General features: G+C 38.8%; 2 protein-coding genes across 2 annotated transcripts; both read right to left on the reverse strand.

The window, feature by feature from the left end:
* Positions 1 to 3,302: 3,302 nt before the first annotated feature.
* Positions 3,303 to 5,555, reverse strand: LOC148960581 (uncharacterized). The gene has a single exon (XM_089109392.1). It carries the CDS (start codon positions 5,444 to 5,446, stop codon positions 3,362 to 3,364), a length of 2,085 nt encoding a protein of 694 aa, XP_088965518.1. The 5' UTR covers positions 5,447 to 5,555; the 3' UTR covers positions 3,303 to 3,361.
* Positions 5,556 to 7,642: 2,087 nt separating this feature from the next.
* On the reverse strand, positions 7,643 to 13,015 carry LOC135695371 (uncharacterized). The gene is made up of 2 exons (XM_065214441.2): positions 10,279 to 13,015; positions 7,643 to 9,167 (listed from the first exon to the last, which is right to left on the reverse strand). The coding sequence occupies exons 1-2, from the start codon at positions 12,824 to 12,826 to the stop codon at positions 8,884 to 8,886; spliced, it is 2,832 nt and encodes a 943-aa protein (XP_065070513.2). The 5' UTR covers positions 12,827 to 13,015; the 3' UTR covers positions 7,643 to 8,883.
* Positions 13,016 to 16,254: the final 3,239 nt, after the last annotated feature.

Below are 16,254 nucleotides of genomic sequence, written 5' to 3' on the forward strand. Positions count from 1 at the left end.
AAAAAATTATTGTTTTCTAGCTGAAGGACTTTTGAAGGGGGACCTCAGTGATAAAAACGGTGAAAAGTATTTACAGGGGTCACCTTTTTCGATCACTGAGGATCTGGTACCCAGGGTAGAACTTGATAAAATATCTAAGTTATTAAAGAAAATCATGATATGTAATTTTCCAGTCAAAACTTAATAGGGGCTGATGTTTTCCGATCATTGGTTGAGCAGCCAGGTTAATTGATTGTTTGCGCAGCAACCAAGATGGTCACATCAGTAACATAGGCAAGGCTGGCGAAACGTTAATGAAAGTAGGGAAAGGGGCGATATGCTTGGATTGTTCAGGGGTTAAATAAAGGCCACCACCATGGTTAGGAATTCTGACCGAATTCAAGAAAAATTTTCGGAATATGACATTACAGGGATGGCCAGAAATGCATCTAGAATATTTGCCACATCAAGTTTTTCGAAAAGAAGATCCTGGACAATACATGTAAGCTGTCATTTACAATAACTCCCCATCCCCTAATAGTTTCCAATTACCAAAAAGCAAAGATCTTATTCTCAGCTTTTAGCAACAAGCCCAGCATTTCCGATACACATAACTTTGAACAAATTTCTAAATGCAATTATAAAAAACTCTGTCTTGTCTATTGGAGACAGTAAATAAATGTTCTCAGTAAGAAACTTTCAAGAGTAACGAGTCATTGCTTTCTATGTTTAGATATCGATTCATGTCTACATTTCTATGAGCAGAAAGCTTGTAACGCAGTTGTATCGCGTTTCTTCTTCCTGTTTAGTTAACAATGGGAGACATTAGAAAATTTATTCACTTTTTAGGCCCGTAGACTGCTAAATTAGATTGGGGAGCATGGATAGAAATATAGCTTTTTCTATACCTGCCTTACGAAATACAATCAGATCAAGCTGCGCCTTTAAGATCTTCAAACACAATTTTTGCAGATTATTGGGAGGGGTCATTGCCCCCTGCCTCCAGTCTCTACGGGCCTGTTATTTTGCAAAGTTCGTCAGGGCAAATCACGCATGGTTTTCGCCACGTCAGCAAATTTTCGGATTTAAAAACTAGCACAGTCAGACCACGCCAATGGAATTATGCCAAAATTTTGCCGAAGAAATACACCAACATTTGACGTAAGTACCGATGTTTTAGACTTAAAATCTTTGGTGAATCCTTCATGTTTTACACTGGAGCAAAGTATTGATGTACTGGAGCAAAAATTTTGTAAGAGCTGAGGGGGTTGAGCCTTTCTGCTGTTTTAATTTATACTCTAAAATCTATTTGGTTAGCATTAGAATAATGTACCTTCCTAGAAATTGAGTCACAGTAAATTGTCATGTCCTTACCACTTAAACCTATGACGAAATGAAAACATTTAAACTGAAGGCCCGAAGAGAAAATTTATCAGATTTTTGAACTTCTAGTTAAGTACGTATTATTGCATTAGGGACAGTGAGCCTTGTGCCCAGGATTCTCCTTGCTTACATGGGAACCCAAATTTTGGAAAATGCTTTTTCAGCACTTAAATACCGCAAAGTAATCTTTTTATTCATTCTGTATCCACAGATAAGGGCCCCTACCAAACAATACGAGTTTTAGTTTAATAGCAAAATTAAGAAAAAATTGTAATAAATTCGGGAGGGCCCACCGGGCGATCGCCCGGTAGCTCGACCGGCCAGTCCGCCCCTGATGCTGACACAGATGAGACAGCTTCTCTTAACGTTTTCAAGCACAACCAACCGTTTGGACCGTTATCAAGACAGGTTTCATCGAAATCATGTTCCAGCTATAAACTAAGGCTGCACCTCAGTTTCGTAGGTTTGGGGGGGGGGGGTATGGACACGGGAAATTAAAGACTCGTGACAAAAAATTATGCTAAAAAGCTCTTTTGAAAATGATTTTGAGCAACTTACTAAGCATTAACCAGACCCAGTTATAAAATTCGAATACATTATTCCAAGAAAGCCAAGCCAAGTTACTGTTTATTTCATTTTTTCGATGAGAGGAAAACAATTGGCGAAAACTTTTGTCGCTTTTATTAACTAGATACACTGAAAAGATGACCGGTGTCCGTGTCCTTTTGTTTTCAAAGACCCTGTTCCTAGAATATTATCCCTTAAATGGCAACAATGCTCCTGGGAAATGTGGAGGGTATAAGAGGATACCCAGAAAAAATAATGTCCGAACTACTCCCAAAGAAAGAAGGGGCCGTACCCTTTTGAATAGATTGGCACAAAGAACCTTTTTTTAAATTGCAACGAAATGTCTTCAATGAAGTTAACTTTAAGGACCTGCCTATCAAATCTCTAAAAGTTTCTTTGCGATGACTGGAAAAAATGAGGATCATTTTTTTGAAAAGCGAAAAGGGATCTGAGCTGCCATTATCCCTTGCATATGTTACTGTTTTGACCAGCTGCAATGTCTTGCTTGAAATAAGGTGTTGTTCATGGGGCAAAACCTGTACCAATTTTCTCAGTTAAATTCATTGCTTCTATTCATTTCATTACCATGTCCTTTAAATTTAATCGCAAAAAATCCTTTTAAAAATATTCTGTGTAGGCGTTCCAACAATTTTGGCAAGGATGATAGGTATTTTGCTTCTTCACTTATTTGACCCTTCTTACCTCGGAAAACATCCCCACACAAATTTAGTCAATTGCACATAAATGAGCTGTTGGTGTTGTCAAAGATCAAGGGCACTGCCTAACTTTCAACTGCGCACACATCAGGTAGTTCTCACTATCCGAGTCAGTTTTTACTGATTGTATTCCAGGGCCTTTGCATGGGACATGTTTATGTGACTGGAAAGGGATATTAGATAATCCATTTTCAGGAAGTTGAATGACATACCAAATTCTTTTGGCCTTTGTATAACTTGTTGCATTACTCCCACTCACTCTCTCTCGATTCTCTCTTCTCTACACCAGTTGGCATTTAAATCAAGGTGAGCAGTTTGGTTTTTTATAAGTTTGCATCATACAGATATGGAGTAGTTCAGAACCGAAATAGGGAGGGGTCAAAAAGTCCTTGGATTCCTAGCCTCCCTTCCTCCCTCTGTATAAGGCTTGACTAGCCAGTTGACTGTCCCCTTGCCCCAACCAGAAAGCTTGTTTTTCTTTTTCAGAGGTGCAAAATGTCATTGACAATGGAAAGGAAGGGATATGATTGGATTAGTCAATGAAACTGCAAATCATACTGATATCAAAATCAATCGTCAATTTGGCAAAATATCGCTGAAAACTATCATGATACATTTAATTATTGTAGCAAGAATCAGAAAATAACTGAGAGCGAATGTTATAAAAATAGTTTGATATTAGGAAATGGCGTTACTAATATTTACAATAATATTTTTTAAAAATGCTCGTTCATCAAATCCAAATGATGTAAATCAGAACTAGATAAAAAGTCGACCGGGACATTTTCACGTTCCAGTCTATGGGTAGCCTCTTGCTGGCTAAATGATTTCCCAATAAGAGACGCGATTGCAGAGGACACACCTCCGCTCTGCTCGCTGTTATCTGTCCTAGTACTACCTCTATGTGCTAAGTATTTCGCAAGTATTTTCGCACCGTCGTCACCCGGTGCACCAAAGACGTCTGCACCAAACGATTGGTGTATTTGCTGTGCGATAGACTGGCCTTCCATTATAGAGCCTCTTAGGCCAGGTTGAGTCTGTTTCAGTATTTTCAAGTCTTGTTGATGAAACTGTGGAAGACCTGACTGGTTTATATGCATCGCAACAGCACGCTGTTTTTCCTGATTTGCAATGTTTATGTCGAAATTTTGTTTCATGTTTATCATGTTGGGATCTAGATGTCTTTGTTTTGCCATATCAATATTAATTTGGGCGGTCGGCTCGTACTGGGCAAGGCTCATGATGCCCCCCGTCTGCGAGCAAATCAATGGAACTGAATTACTTGTTACATTGCCATGCGTAGAAATAGCATGCCCCAATGGCGGTGCATTCAACATTTCTCCGTTGCTTAGATACTGTTCTTGCCTTGACATATCCACAAGGTCTCGATGTCCAATAAAACTACCAACCTCGCTTACGTTCTGGCCAATCAGAAACTGCCCTGATGTGGTCTGTACATCCGGGATATTCGAAAGACCGATAGACCAATCGCATTCGCCGTCTGTTGGAAGGCTCCCAACGCCATCTTCGTGATTTACGTTAAACTTGTTAAAGGTAAAATCTCTTTCCAAATCAAACATTTCCAGGCCTTCATCAAAACTGAAAATATTCTTTTCGATTTCTTTCAAATTTGCCGAACTAATATCCAAGATTTTGCTGGGGGTTTCTGTCACTTCCACAGCGTCGCCATTCTGATTGCAGCTGACAATGTCAACATTTTCCTGCTTTATTTTAAATTTTATTTCATTGTTCGAATTATTGCTATCAAAATTGGTAACATGGGCGATTTTTAACGGCTCAGTTGTTCCTTGGGATGACAGGTTTGCTTTGCTATCGTCCATTGTTTCTGCCCATTCTAACTCGCTGATTTCAGACAATAGGTCGACCGGGTGGTCATTCACCGACCCTATTGATACGCCTGACTCTACTTTAGGGGGCTGGTAAACAGATTCAGATTTGCTATGATCTTCTACAGGTAACTCTCCAGATGTTAACTGATTTTTTACATTTTCGTGACAATGTACCCCGACAAAGTTATTTTGCTTCAATTTTCTTCTCAGCTCCGCTTCCCGATGACTAATTTTTTTCAATGCTGGCACAAATGCTTCCCGAAAAGATGGCAGCCTTGCATTAGCGGCAAAATTGTATTCAACAAAAATACTGTTTTTGGGCGGTGAATCTTCTCTCGGAGTGTCCTCTTCTTCTATTATATCTTTCCCTGTTACTGGGTCCAGCTTTAACTTCTTGAGCTGCGACTTTTCATCAGGCTTCATAGCCGGCAACGCGCTAAAATCTACATCCAAATCAATCAACCTCCTTTTACCCTGTAATTTCCATGGCTTCTGTCTAATGTTAGGAACAATTTGATCGCCCCCTAACTTATCGATCGAAGTAGCCAGCCGGGCTTTTTCCACCGTGGACGAATCGTTCTGTTTCAAAGAACTGAACTCTAATGCTTGAAAAGTTTCTTCCTCTTTCAAAGTTGGTTCTTCTGGAACTTCAAAACTTAGATCGATCTTCTTTTCCGAACCGTTTTCTTGAACATTGTCGTCCACATTTTCTTTTTCCTCTTCCTTGGGATCACCATTAAAAAGCCTCGAAGACTTGAACATATTATCCACTGCCTTGGTCCACAAAACGTCAAAATCAGCCTCTATCTTTTCCTCCACATTTTGTTCCATGGGTTCCGGTTGAAGGTAAAATTTGAAATTGGTTGATAAATAGTCGCTAGGACTATGGTCAAGCTGTTCTGTCGAATGCAAGTCAAATGGCTCAAGAATCATTTTGTCAACTTCTTCCATCACCTTCTAAAAAATGACTAATATCAATCAACGTTATTTCTTCAACAGCCCTAGCGAAAATCTACAAGTCGATAATTGATTTACGGAAGGCGAAGAATGTCGTATTGCCCAGTGGAATTTTGGGGCCTGGATCTACTCTATTGTTCTAAGAAGGGTCTAATGCCATTTGTTGATAAGGCTATTGTACATGCTGCTGGTAACTTTATTTATTGTTTTACCTAAATAACTTTACAAACCACGTGTATATCGAACCTGTCAACCGTGCCAGGTATTCAATGCGAAAGAGGCTATATTTATGTAAACGAGACGGCAGGAATAAAAAATAAACATTATTATGGTTTCTAAACGCCATTATGCTTAAAACGCTACATTAAGTTATTGAAAATGTTTCAAAGTGCATTATAAATGTTTCTTGGCACCTTTCCACTTCAAACTTAAATATGTTTAAATTTCTTATTTAAATATATAAAAGTAATTTAAGATAATGATAAGATAATAATACAAAGAAGCTTTGTGCACTTAAAATATTTTACTAACATTCCAGGTAAAACGGGCAGAGAGTGAGAAATTTGATTTTTCCAATGTGTTTTTAGGAAGGAGGCAAGACCGATTAATTTCCTGGGGCGTTATCCATTAGTACTTGTTCCATTAGTTTATTCCGTTTGGTTTTCTGACCAAAATATTCAGTTCTTGAGACTTTTTAAGTCATATCGAATGGGCAGGGTAAAATCGCCCCCCAAAACCTTTGCTCCTGCCAGTGAAGGAAGTCTGTCTTTGAAAGAATATATGTTATTAAAAATTGTTGTCTATCATGGCTTATGTTTTGTTGGCACCCGAGAACCATTTGGGCAAACGAAGAATAAGGATTGAAAAAATTCGTTGCTGAATTTTCATTGAAAACCTTGCTTGACCGCAAAGAAATTTAAACGGAATCAAAAGTAATTCTGAAAACATTTTGGGTCTGGACGTTCACGGATTTTTTGGAGGCTGAATCGAGAGTAGGACTTCGTGTTTTGACAGATTTGCAGCGAATGCAAGAAATGGCTGAAGAGCAAGATAACATAGCACCTTAATGGAAGAGTGCGGTAGACTCCCAATTAGTACAGTGTTTCTCATTTCATTCAGTCACTTAAGAGTTTCGACACCTTAATCCACGAGGTGATTCAAAGAACAAGCTGGTATGTTGAGGTGACTGGTTTCAAATTGAGAAAATGTGTCGGGTGGAGAATTGTGAACTGGCCCTTTTCAAAGAATACCCACGAGAACACCAGTTAGCACACGGCCTCGGGAGAAATAGCAGAGGGAAAGCGGCTCAACTCCCCAACTCACGAAGATTAAAACCTTACTTTGCGAAAGTCATTAAGTATGTGTATTTTTCAACATAAAAAATTGCAAGATAAAATAATCTACTTTACATATTTTAGTATATTTTGTCAAGAACCGCCTTTTGGGATGTCCTGGTGTTTTTTATTTCTGTTCTGAAAAAAAGAGTTTTAAAAGCAAAAGCATATGGCGGCTTAGATTGACTCGCATTGTTCCATGATTTAATAATTTGCAATATTAAGATTTTGACAAATTGATAGATGATATATTCAAAACACACGTACAGTAAAAACCCGCACATAACAACCTGTTATTTTCAGGCTGGTATGAATCCTACACTTTTGAAAAGCGGCTCTTTTACTTGCAAGATATGTAGTTCAGGCAACGTGGAATACGAAATCCATTTTCTTATCGAATGTGAGGCATATCGGGACCTAAGACAGACTTTTTCAGACCCTATTTCAATAGTTTACTAACGCCGAAGCCTATTGAATACACATTTATCGATATATTGTCCCGCCAAGACATTAGCAAGCAGAAAAAATTCGCAAAATTCTTGCAACAAGCAGCAGAACTCAGAACAAAAACCCTGAGTATTATACCCAAAAATGTCTGCCCGTGAAAACGCGTCAAGACTGAATATGTTGCCATAACCCACCACAAAAAATTATTTTATTGTATTTTTATTCATACATTATTGCTGTTCTTGTTTTGTTTTGCTTAGGCCGTATACAATGTAACTTTGTATTGTGCTAAATATATATATCAGGTTATTGGCTCCAGATTCTTTTACGCAGGTTTTAACTGTAAAACATTTGTCTTGGATGCGTATTAGAAAAGAGTTATTAGAGAGGTGTAGAAACCAACCACATCTGGTATAATTCTATTTATAATAACAATTCATATCGTCTCTCTTTTAACATTAAAATCATAGAATCTACAATTGTTTTCGGAAGCCCTAACTACAAGATAAAAAATAATCACTTTACGAGTCTCACAAATATAAAATTAAGCTAAGCAGACTGAAAGTCAAAAACAAACCTACACAGCCTCCTCTTCACTTACAAAATTCTCTACGAAGAGAAAAATATAACCCTTCTTTTCCTATCTTTGGGTTTGTTTGCATCGCCTCATAAAACCTAAAGAAAATCTACGAATGGAATATTCCAAAGCCGTTAGAGGGGGCTTGGAAAGCTCACAGCTGTCAGGGGTAACCCCTACTTCGAGAAAGTGGATTTTTCAAGGGTAATTTTTTTTACAGAAATCATAAGTTTTGATTTGAAAAACAAGTGCACAGAGAAGTTAGCGCAAAATTTTTGGCTGTTGTCGCAAAGTCAGGTATGTAGTGTATTTCACGGACTCCTTGATAAAAGCCATATCTGCATCATTCAACATACTTTGAAATTTACGAACTCATTAGAGAAACTCGTAAAATTCGCTCGATTTTGACTTCAGTATATGAAGTAGCTCGTTCTTAATTTAACTAATCATACTTCAGCGATGAATATTTTTAATTGTTAAAAGCATTTAAGATAGTTAGGTTAGAAGCCAATCCTCTAGAAAGGTATTTATTATAAAGTATTAAAAATAGTTATCTCGAGCCTCTGCAAAATGCTTGTGAACATTTCGCTGCTCTATATACACGGCCTAAAAAACTTATAAAAAGCTAAACCTTTATAAATGACGTCATAATAAATGTCAAGTCCCCCTCGTGAAGCTAAATTTATATCAAATTTATTTAAAAGATTATTTACAATGCAAATAGATTAATAATTGCCTTTCTATCGTTTCATATTTAATTTCTTGAAGTATATCATTCTTAATACATTTAAGAACTTTGCTAAAATGTTTTTTATTATTTTGTTACTCCCAAATACTCCCAAAGATAAACAAAACTCAGGGGTTTTATCGGGTTGATGACAGATCCCCTTACCTTTTCTTATTCTAAAGGCCAATAGAACTTCATTTACAAACGTGTCTACTACAGAATGCCGCATTTTCCTCCGTATTTGCTCCCTCCAGTCCATTATTGTGTGAGTATATTAATCGCTTCAAAACAGACATGAAGAAATCAACTTCAATGTTGAAAAACATTTGAAAATAATCACTTGATTTTAATCTGCCCCGCTGGTCATTTCTGTATCGTCTTTTGTACACTGTAAAATCTGTGCTGTCTTAATCTGCAGATGTTTAGAATCAACAAGAATAAGTTCGCTACCATCATGGTTTCGAACATGCTTACGCAAAGAACTTGGATGAGAATAAGTCTTTCCGCAGCCATGAATTAAACATGTATATGGCTTGTCACACAGATGGACGTGCATGTGCTTCTTACGGTCGCTTGAGTTCGCAAACCTTCGAGTACAGCCTTCCACTTGGCACATGAACGGCTTTTCACCTTAAAATAGGAGCAAAATGCAAATTAATAAGCTTCTTCGTGATTTATCATAAACAGTGTGTCAAGCCATTTGGCTTTTATAAAACCTCAAGCGATTTCAGTTCAAATGCAACAAAATGATTGTCTGAATTCATAGCTGAAAGCAAATTTTTATAAGAAATCATAAACCGTAGCCAAATTGGCTTTTAACAAATTAGAAGTGGTACAAAGTCATTTTGTAAAGGAAAGCAGTTGTAAACTAGGGATTATGTATAACTTTAAAGTGAACTCTATTCACCACAGCCTTGCGTGACGTCAGGGCGTGGAAACATATCTGTTTAATGATAATACAATGCAAGACGAGGATGCATTTGGTGGTTATGATGATGATGACGACGATGATGATAACGACGATCATCTATTCACCTTCAGATATTTTTCAGCTTAAAAAACCTTGATGCGTCAAAAACGAATCAAAACGGTCACAATTAAAGGCTTTTACGCAAACGGCATGCTTTTCTGTAGCGGTTTTTTTATGTGAGGGGAAGTGTGAGGAGTATTTGGTATTTTCATGCAGGCAGATATTAGGCCCGCTTTGAAGGTATAGTCGCAAAGCATGACGGTTGCGCAAGAGACTTTCATAGATAACTACGAGTTATGGCAGACAACGTGACAGTTTTGTGATCGGTTCTCATTGGGGATGACAGGCACCGCGGAGCATTGAGAAAAGTGGGGGGTCTACAAAAAGTGGGGGGGGGGGCTAAAACCGTATAAAAGAGGCTTTTCTGGTAGTTTGATGCTTAATATTTGGCATTTTTTGCAAAAAGTGGGGGGGGGGGGCTTCAGCCCCCTGCTCCGCGGTGCCTGGGATGATGATGATGGCGAATACGATGATGGTGGGAGAAAACGATGATAATGATCATAACTACAATGTCAAGAATAATTCCAATGATGAGTAATTTAAACATGGTGAGCTATTTTTACTGCATATACTGGAAATGAAAGCAAAAATGTATCATAACAATCCAATCCTTTTGTAAAGACATAGCACTAGATCTGAAAAAGAGCGTGTTTGAATATTTTTCTTCAGATTAATAAAAATATGTTGAGGTAAAAACAAAAGCTTTTGTACCTGTGTGTGTTCTTTTGTGAATCTTAAGGTTCTCTGACCTCGCAAACCGCTTACCGCAACCAGCAAATGAGCAGTGAAACGGCTTTTCACCAGTGTGCACCCGAATATGATTAACAAGCTTATACTTGGCTTTGAATGGCACATTATTCCGCGAGCAGTCTTTCCAATGGCAATAATGCAGTTCCGTTGTGCTGGGGCCGCTGTTGCTCAGATGATCCTCTGCAATATGGTAAACAATTTGATCTACAGACTGAAACTGTCGAGCGCAGATGTTGACTATCGTTTGTTTGCCACCCTCCTTTAAGACGTCAGCTTTTGAGGTCCAGCGACAAATTAGTGGCTCTTGGCGCATGTACTGTTCTGGACGGGCATAGGCTGCGAGCACTGGGTTCGACATGATGTCTTCTCTGCTAGCTGGCCTCGTCGGATTGACTGTAGGATTACCAGGGGTTGCTGCACCAACGACAGATGTATTAAGATGAGGCTGCACAACCCAAGTTATGCCCCTTTGCCTTTCCTTCTCGACACCCTGGCCAATAACAACGGCTTGAGGGCCATGTTTTTCAACCCAGGTAGGAGAAGCCAATTGTATATTTGGCTGAATGTAACCTGCGATTGCTCCTTGCTTTATCACTTGATCAAGCCAGGCAATATGCTGCTGGGCTTCGCTGCTATTGGGAGATACAACAGGAATTGTGTTTTTCATCATGTCTGACGCCTCTTTTCCGTCTTCATTGACCCATCTGATGACATTGGACTCAACCGATGTCGTATTTGATTCCTGCTCTTCACTTTCCATTTCTTCGTCTTGGCTGGGTACAGGCACAAAGCTCTCATTAGTATCTTTTGATTCGTCCGTTAGTTCTTCACCAATATCGAGATTTTCTTGTTGTGACATTCTCTCCTCCGTTTGCTGATCAGTTGTTCCACAGCCATTTTCTTTCTTGTAATCAGGCTTCAAAACCTTTGATAAATCAACTTCAGGACCTTCAGCAACTTGCATCTTACTAGTTTCAGGCAGCTCTTTATTCTCAACTTGATCACCATTGCCGTTAACGGCTATAGCTTGCTGTTGAGACGCTAAAATCTGCGAGTGTTGGGCAAGGAAGTTTGGGTGAACTGGAATCAAATACTGACCATTGGAATATTGTATGGTGCCAGGTGGAAAACTGAAACAATTTTGTGGAATATTCACTGGACTGTAAACATAAGGGAAACTTTGCAGATATTGAAGCTGGGGTTGTTGTAGTTGTGATGTTGCTTGTAAATGTGCTGCTGACTGAAGTGATATGGACTGCAGTGGTCGACCAACCGAGTCCAATGCTGTTGGAATGTGCTGCAAGAACGGGAGAAGAGGACTGTACGGTGCAACGCGCTGTAAATTCGCTGGAATCAAACCATGTTGTGTTAAAATATGAGGGGCGGGGTTGTTGGCTGCACTTTGGTAGAGAGCCCTTGTTTTTACAGTTACCTGCTCAGGAGCAGTTCCTTTTGATACATCAACAAATTTACTTGGATTGGATGCTGTACTCTCTGAGGCACTAGTTTGCTGCAGTTGCTCACCATTCCCGTCAAACTGTGCATTATCATGAGGGTTTTTGCTGCTAATATTGTTATTATCGTTCTCATTCTCCAAACCAAAGCGTTGAAACAAAGACTGCATAGCAAGTTCAGTTTTAGGCTGCTCTTGAAAAATAGCTGCATTTTTTGAAAAATTGACCAATTCAGACAAACTTGGCAATGAAACGACCTCTTTTTCAGCTTTGCTTGTATCATGCCCCTCTAAACTTCCGAAGCAAGTTCTCCTGATCTCCCTGTGTTGGTTTCCTTTCTCTGAATTGAGGTCATCTCGACCTCTTCCGTTTTCTTCCGGAAACCGGTTTTCTTTGTCTCGAAAAGTTTCAGCAGTCAACAAACCCGGGCCACGACTAGCAGATCTATCCGAAATTTCTTGTGGCGAGTCTGTGTTTGGAATTTCAAAAGGGAAAACAACTTTGCCATTTCCATTTTGCACTGGACTACAATTTTCCGGACGTGCTAAAATATCATTTACGTCATCACATCTATTTCGAACAGAGCGAAAACTGTGACAAATTTCATCACATTTGTCTTCTTTGGTGAAATTGTTATTCTCTTCCAATTCATGCACAACACCATAATAAAACGAATTTACCGAATTCGGTTCACTTCGCGGGGTTTTCGATCCATCATTCAAAGCGCTATTTAGAAAGTTCTCCACAGTGAATTTTGTGACATGGTTGATATTTTTGTTTGTGATACATGATGTTGTGGGCAAAGAAATTTCTGAAGACTTGCAATAAACCTCATCGTTAGCCTTGCTTAAACTGCAGTTTTCGCTTTTGGCAGTTGTATCCTTCGTTATATTCTCTCCCAAACACAAACCATCGTCTTCGCTCGTACACGAACTGTAACTAACTTTTTCTGCAGTGTTGTTCCTGGAATATCCAATGGCCTTTTCGTCATCGCTGCAACTCTCGCATACAGCACCCAGATCATCTTGCCGTGTTTCCCTTTCGGCTTGTGCCATTGTTTTTATTCTCCCTTTTTATACTGATGATCAAGCCACTAACAGTTTGACACAAAATGAGGTATTCCCCTTTGAATTTCTAGCAGAGAAGGCTACCGCAATGCTCCGTCTCTCACTGTGAATTGCCCTGTTTTCAATTCTCTCGGTGTGATTTGCCTTGGGTCTTAAAACGACAGGAATCTCGATCAATGTCCAGATATAATAGGGGGAGCCAGTGGGTCAACACAGTTTGATTGGTCTATTATCTTTCTGTTTAATAACCGCAGAGCATTTCTCACGTGATCAACTCTTTTCCTAACCGCAGCGGTCCCTTTCAAGTGTGTCTCTAACTTAGGTGACAGATTTCAATGAATTTATAACGTCTTCTTTCAAAATACCTATGAAATTCTACACTAAACTTCAGAACAATTTAAACACAGGCCTTTATACATGATAACAAGCACAATTTATGATCAGTTTTATAAACTAACGCAACACAGATCTTTATGAGAAAAATAAAAAGCCTAGTCTAACCTTGAAATTGGTAGCATGTTAAAATGTCATGGAGATTGAGCACCCGACAATTACTCTCTTCTCATAATAACGAAGCTTTATACACGTATTTCTTAAAAAACTAACGCAACATAAATCTTTATGAGAAAAATAAAAAGCCTAGTCTAACCTTGAAATTGGTAGCATGTTAAAATGTCATGGAGATTGAGCACCCGGCAATTACTCTCTTCTCATAACAACGAAGCTTTATACACGTATTTCTTAAAAAACTAACGCAACACAGATCTTTATGAGAAAAATAAAAAGCCTAGTCTAACCTTGAAATTGGTAGCATGTTAAAATGTCATGGAGATTGAGCACCCGACAATTACTCTCTTCTCATAATAACGAAGCTTTATACACGTATTTCTTAAAAAACTAACGCAACATAAATCTTTATGAGAAAAATAAAAAGCCTAGTCTAACCTTGCAATTGGTAGCATGTTAAAATGTCATGGAGATCGAGCACCCGACAATTACTCTCTGTTCATAATAACGAAGCTTTATACACGTATATTTATTTGTATAAAACTAGTACTAGGATGCCAAAAAGTTTAGGAAACTTTAGGAAACTTCTTTTGATTTTGATCTTCATGGGTCTTTTCGTAATGACCCGCGTTTATATTCTTCCATAAATGCTCATCAACTTTAAAACAATATGACAACTTTAGGTCCTGTAAATATCAAACCAACTAGTTCAAGTTCCTCATAAAATAAAAAGGGTGTAACTGTTTTTAGGGATTTAGCGAGGCAATTTTGAAATTTTCCTAGGGTAATTGCCAAAGTTGTTGTGAATGAACGATAGGTTTAGGACAACATGAACTCATTCTTGTACCAGGGTCGCCGAGAAGGGCAAATTTCCCAAGGGCCTCGAGGTCTAGGGGGCATCAACAAATAACGAATTCCATTTAGGAATGGAATTAATCAAATGTAGCAAAGTATGCCTAAAAAAGAAAAAAGGTTTTTTAACGATTGCACGAAAAGTTGCTGCCAAAAATACTCTGAAATGCCAAATTTTCCTGCTCGCTTCGCTTGCACGGGGCCTTGTCTTTCTGCCCAATGGCAAACATAATCTCTCGGTGGCCCTGCTAACACCGCTCCATTCTAGATCTGGGAGGAATTTCATCAAAACCTTGGGCATCAATGTTGTAGGCCTAAAAAATTTCAAAATAAGAGTTTTGATTGTACTTTTAAATATATTGAATCCATTTAGAGGAAGGAAAGAACAGGATAGAAGACGCTGTGACGGAAAGGAGAAAGGAGAAGATCAGTTGTGGGTTGGAGACTCAAAGCTGTCTGGTCACGCCTTTTTAACTGAAAAAATTCGTTATATTTGTTTAGTTGTGGTAAAGGGTGTTCCCTATATGTTAGCAAAAATCCTTTTTCAAATCTTTGCTGTCATAATAAGAATGAGGATCTAAAATGTCGTGACTAGATTTTAGATGCGTTCTTACCATCTGATTCACAGTTCGCATCTTATTGAGAACGGGGAGAACTGCACAGACATGCAAAATTGCATATAATATTTAAACAATAAAACGAGATTTAATAAGACAATAACGCTTCTTTACAAAGCATACAAAAATTGCACACTTGATTCCTTTAGTTTCTACTTAATCTACGCGAAACGCAAAATATTGCAGTTTCTGTGGGTTTTTGTTTTGCCAACGCGACTAGGGTCTTTAAAGTTCAGAGTTGAATTCTTAAACGAGTGCCGCAAAATTTGTTTTAGACAGTGTTATCGTATATTTTGCGGTTGGTAAGAAGCTTTTTGTCTAACCTCATTAAAGCTCGCTGCTACGGAGGAGAAAATGGGACTCATATGCTTGTTTTACAAGAAAAAGCATGGTATTCTGATTGACATTCATGCAATAGCGGTGCCAGGGGGGGGGGGCTGGGGGGTCTGGAGGGACACGAGAAGCGGTGGTGAAAAACTGTACACGAGAAGCGGTGGTAAAAAAATGTTTCGTTCATCTTTGTTGGACGCTCCTCCGCTTCTCTACTCATCGATTTTCGCACTAAAATTTTTCTTGCTCTGGTACCTAGGGTAAGGTGTCGAGGGATAGCGGGAGTGAAAACTCTTGATCGAAGTATAAAGCAAGGAGAAAAATGCAATCTTTTTAATTGATCACAGTGATAAGATTTGCCAAAAAATAAGGTCAGCGTAAGAACTACCGGCCTAACATGAAAAAATTCATTAAGAACTTACATAAGCTTCCATGCAAATGTCCTAAAAATATACGCAATTGACCTGGTAGAATTGAAAGTATAACATATAAGAACAGTAAGGGCGAAAAATTTCAAAACTATGTACAATGCAATACAATTCAAGGTAAGGAATTTGCGACGATTGGGGCATTGGAAACAGACGCCTTCGGATTGATGAGGACTAGCAACGAATTTAATCGATTCACATCATCTTGATTATACCAGGGCCTCTGATGAAGGGGGTATGGGGGCCCTAGCCCCCCTCCCACCTTTTTCCAAACCTTTTGCTGTGGGTGCTACATTTTCCCTTTTCCTCCACTTTCAACCTGTTTTGGAGCCCATGCATACGAGGTAAAAAAAGAGAGAATAAAGTAGACGTAGTGCTCACCATCTCCCCCCCCCCCCCCCTTACAGACAAACTGGTGAGATGGAGGCTGCGCAGGTATGATGATTGAATTGTCTTAGCTATGGGGAAAAGAGACGGAGGAAGCTTTGTCGCAAATTTTCTGTCACACTGAGAGACAGGGACCGCGTACCAGTCTAAAAGTGGAGGGGCTGAAATGGGTGTGACCAAATTTTTTTGAGGCCACGCCCTCCAGAACGCTGAAAAACACCCCTTTTAGAAAATGCTTTTCATTTCTACTCAATTTTTATAAACAGTCTTATTCAGAGAAGTTATCAATAACTAT

The sequence above is a fragment of the Rhopilema esculentum genome, chromosome 2 (genome assembly GCF_057945365.1).
Source record: "Rhopilema esculentum isolate cy_ngs chromosome 2, ASM5794536v1, whole genome shotgun sequence".
NCBI classification, from domain to species: domain Eukaryota; kingdom Metazoa; phylum Cnidaria; class Scyphozoa; order Rhizostomeae; family Rhizostomatidae; genus Rhopilema; species Rhopilema esculentum.

Coding starts and splice junctions, on each gene's coding strand:
- LOC148960581 (XM_089109392.1), bottom strand. CDS start 5,446: ATGGAAGAAGTTGACAAAATGATTCTTGAGCCATTTGACTTGCATTCG.
- LOC135695371 (XM_065214441.2), bottom strand. CDS start 12,826: ATGGCACAAGCCGAAAGGGAAACACGGCAAGATGATCTGGGTGCTGTA. Junction 9,168..10,278: donor TCACAAAAGAACACACACAG/GTACAAAAGCTT, acceptor TCCTATTTTAAG/GTGAAAAGCCGTTCATGTGC.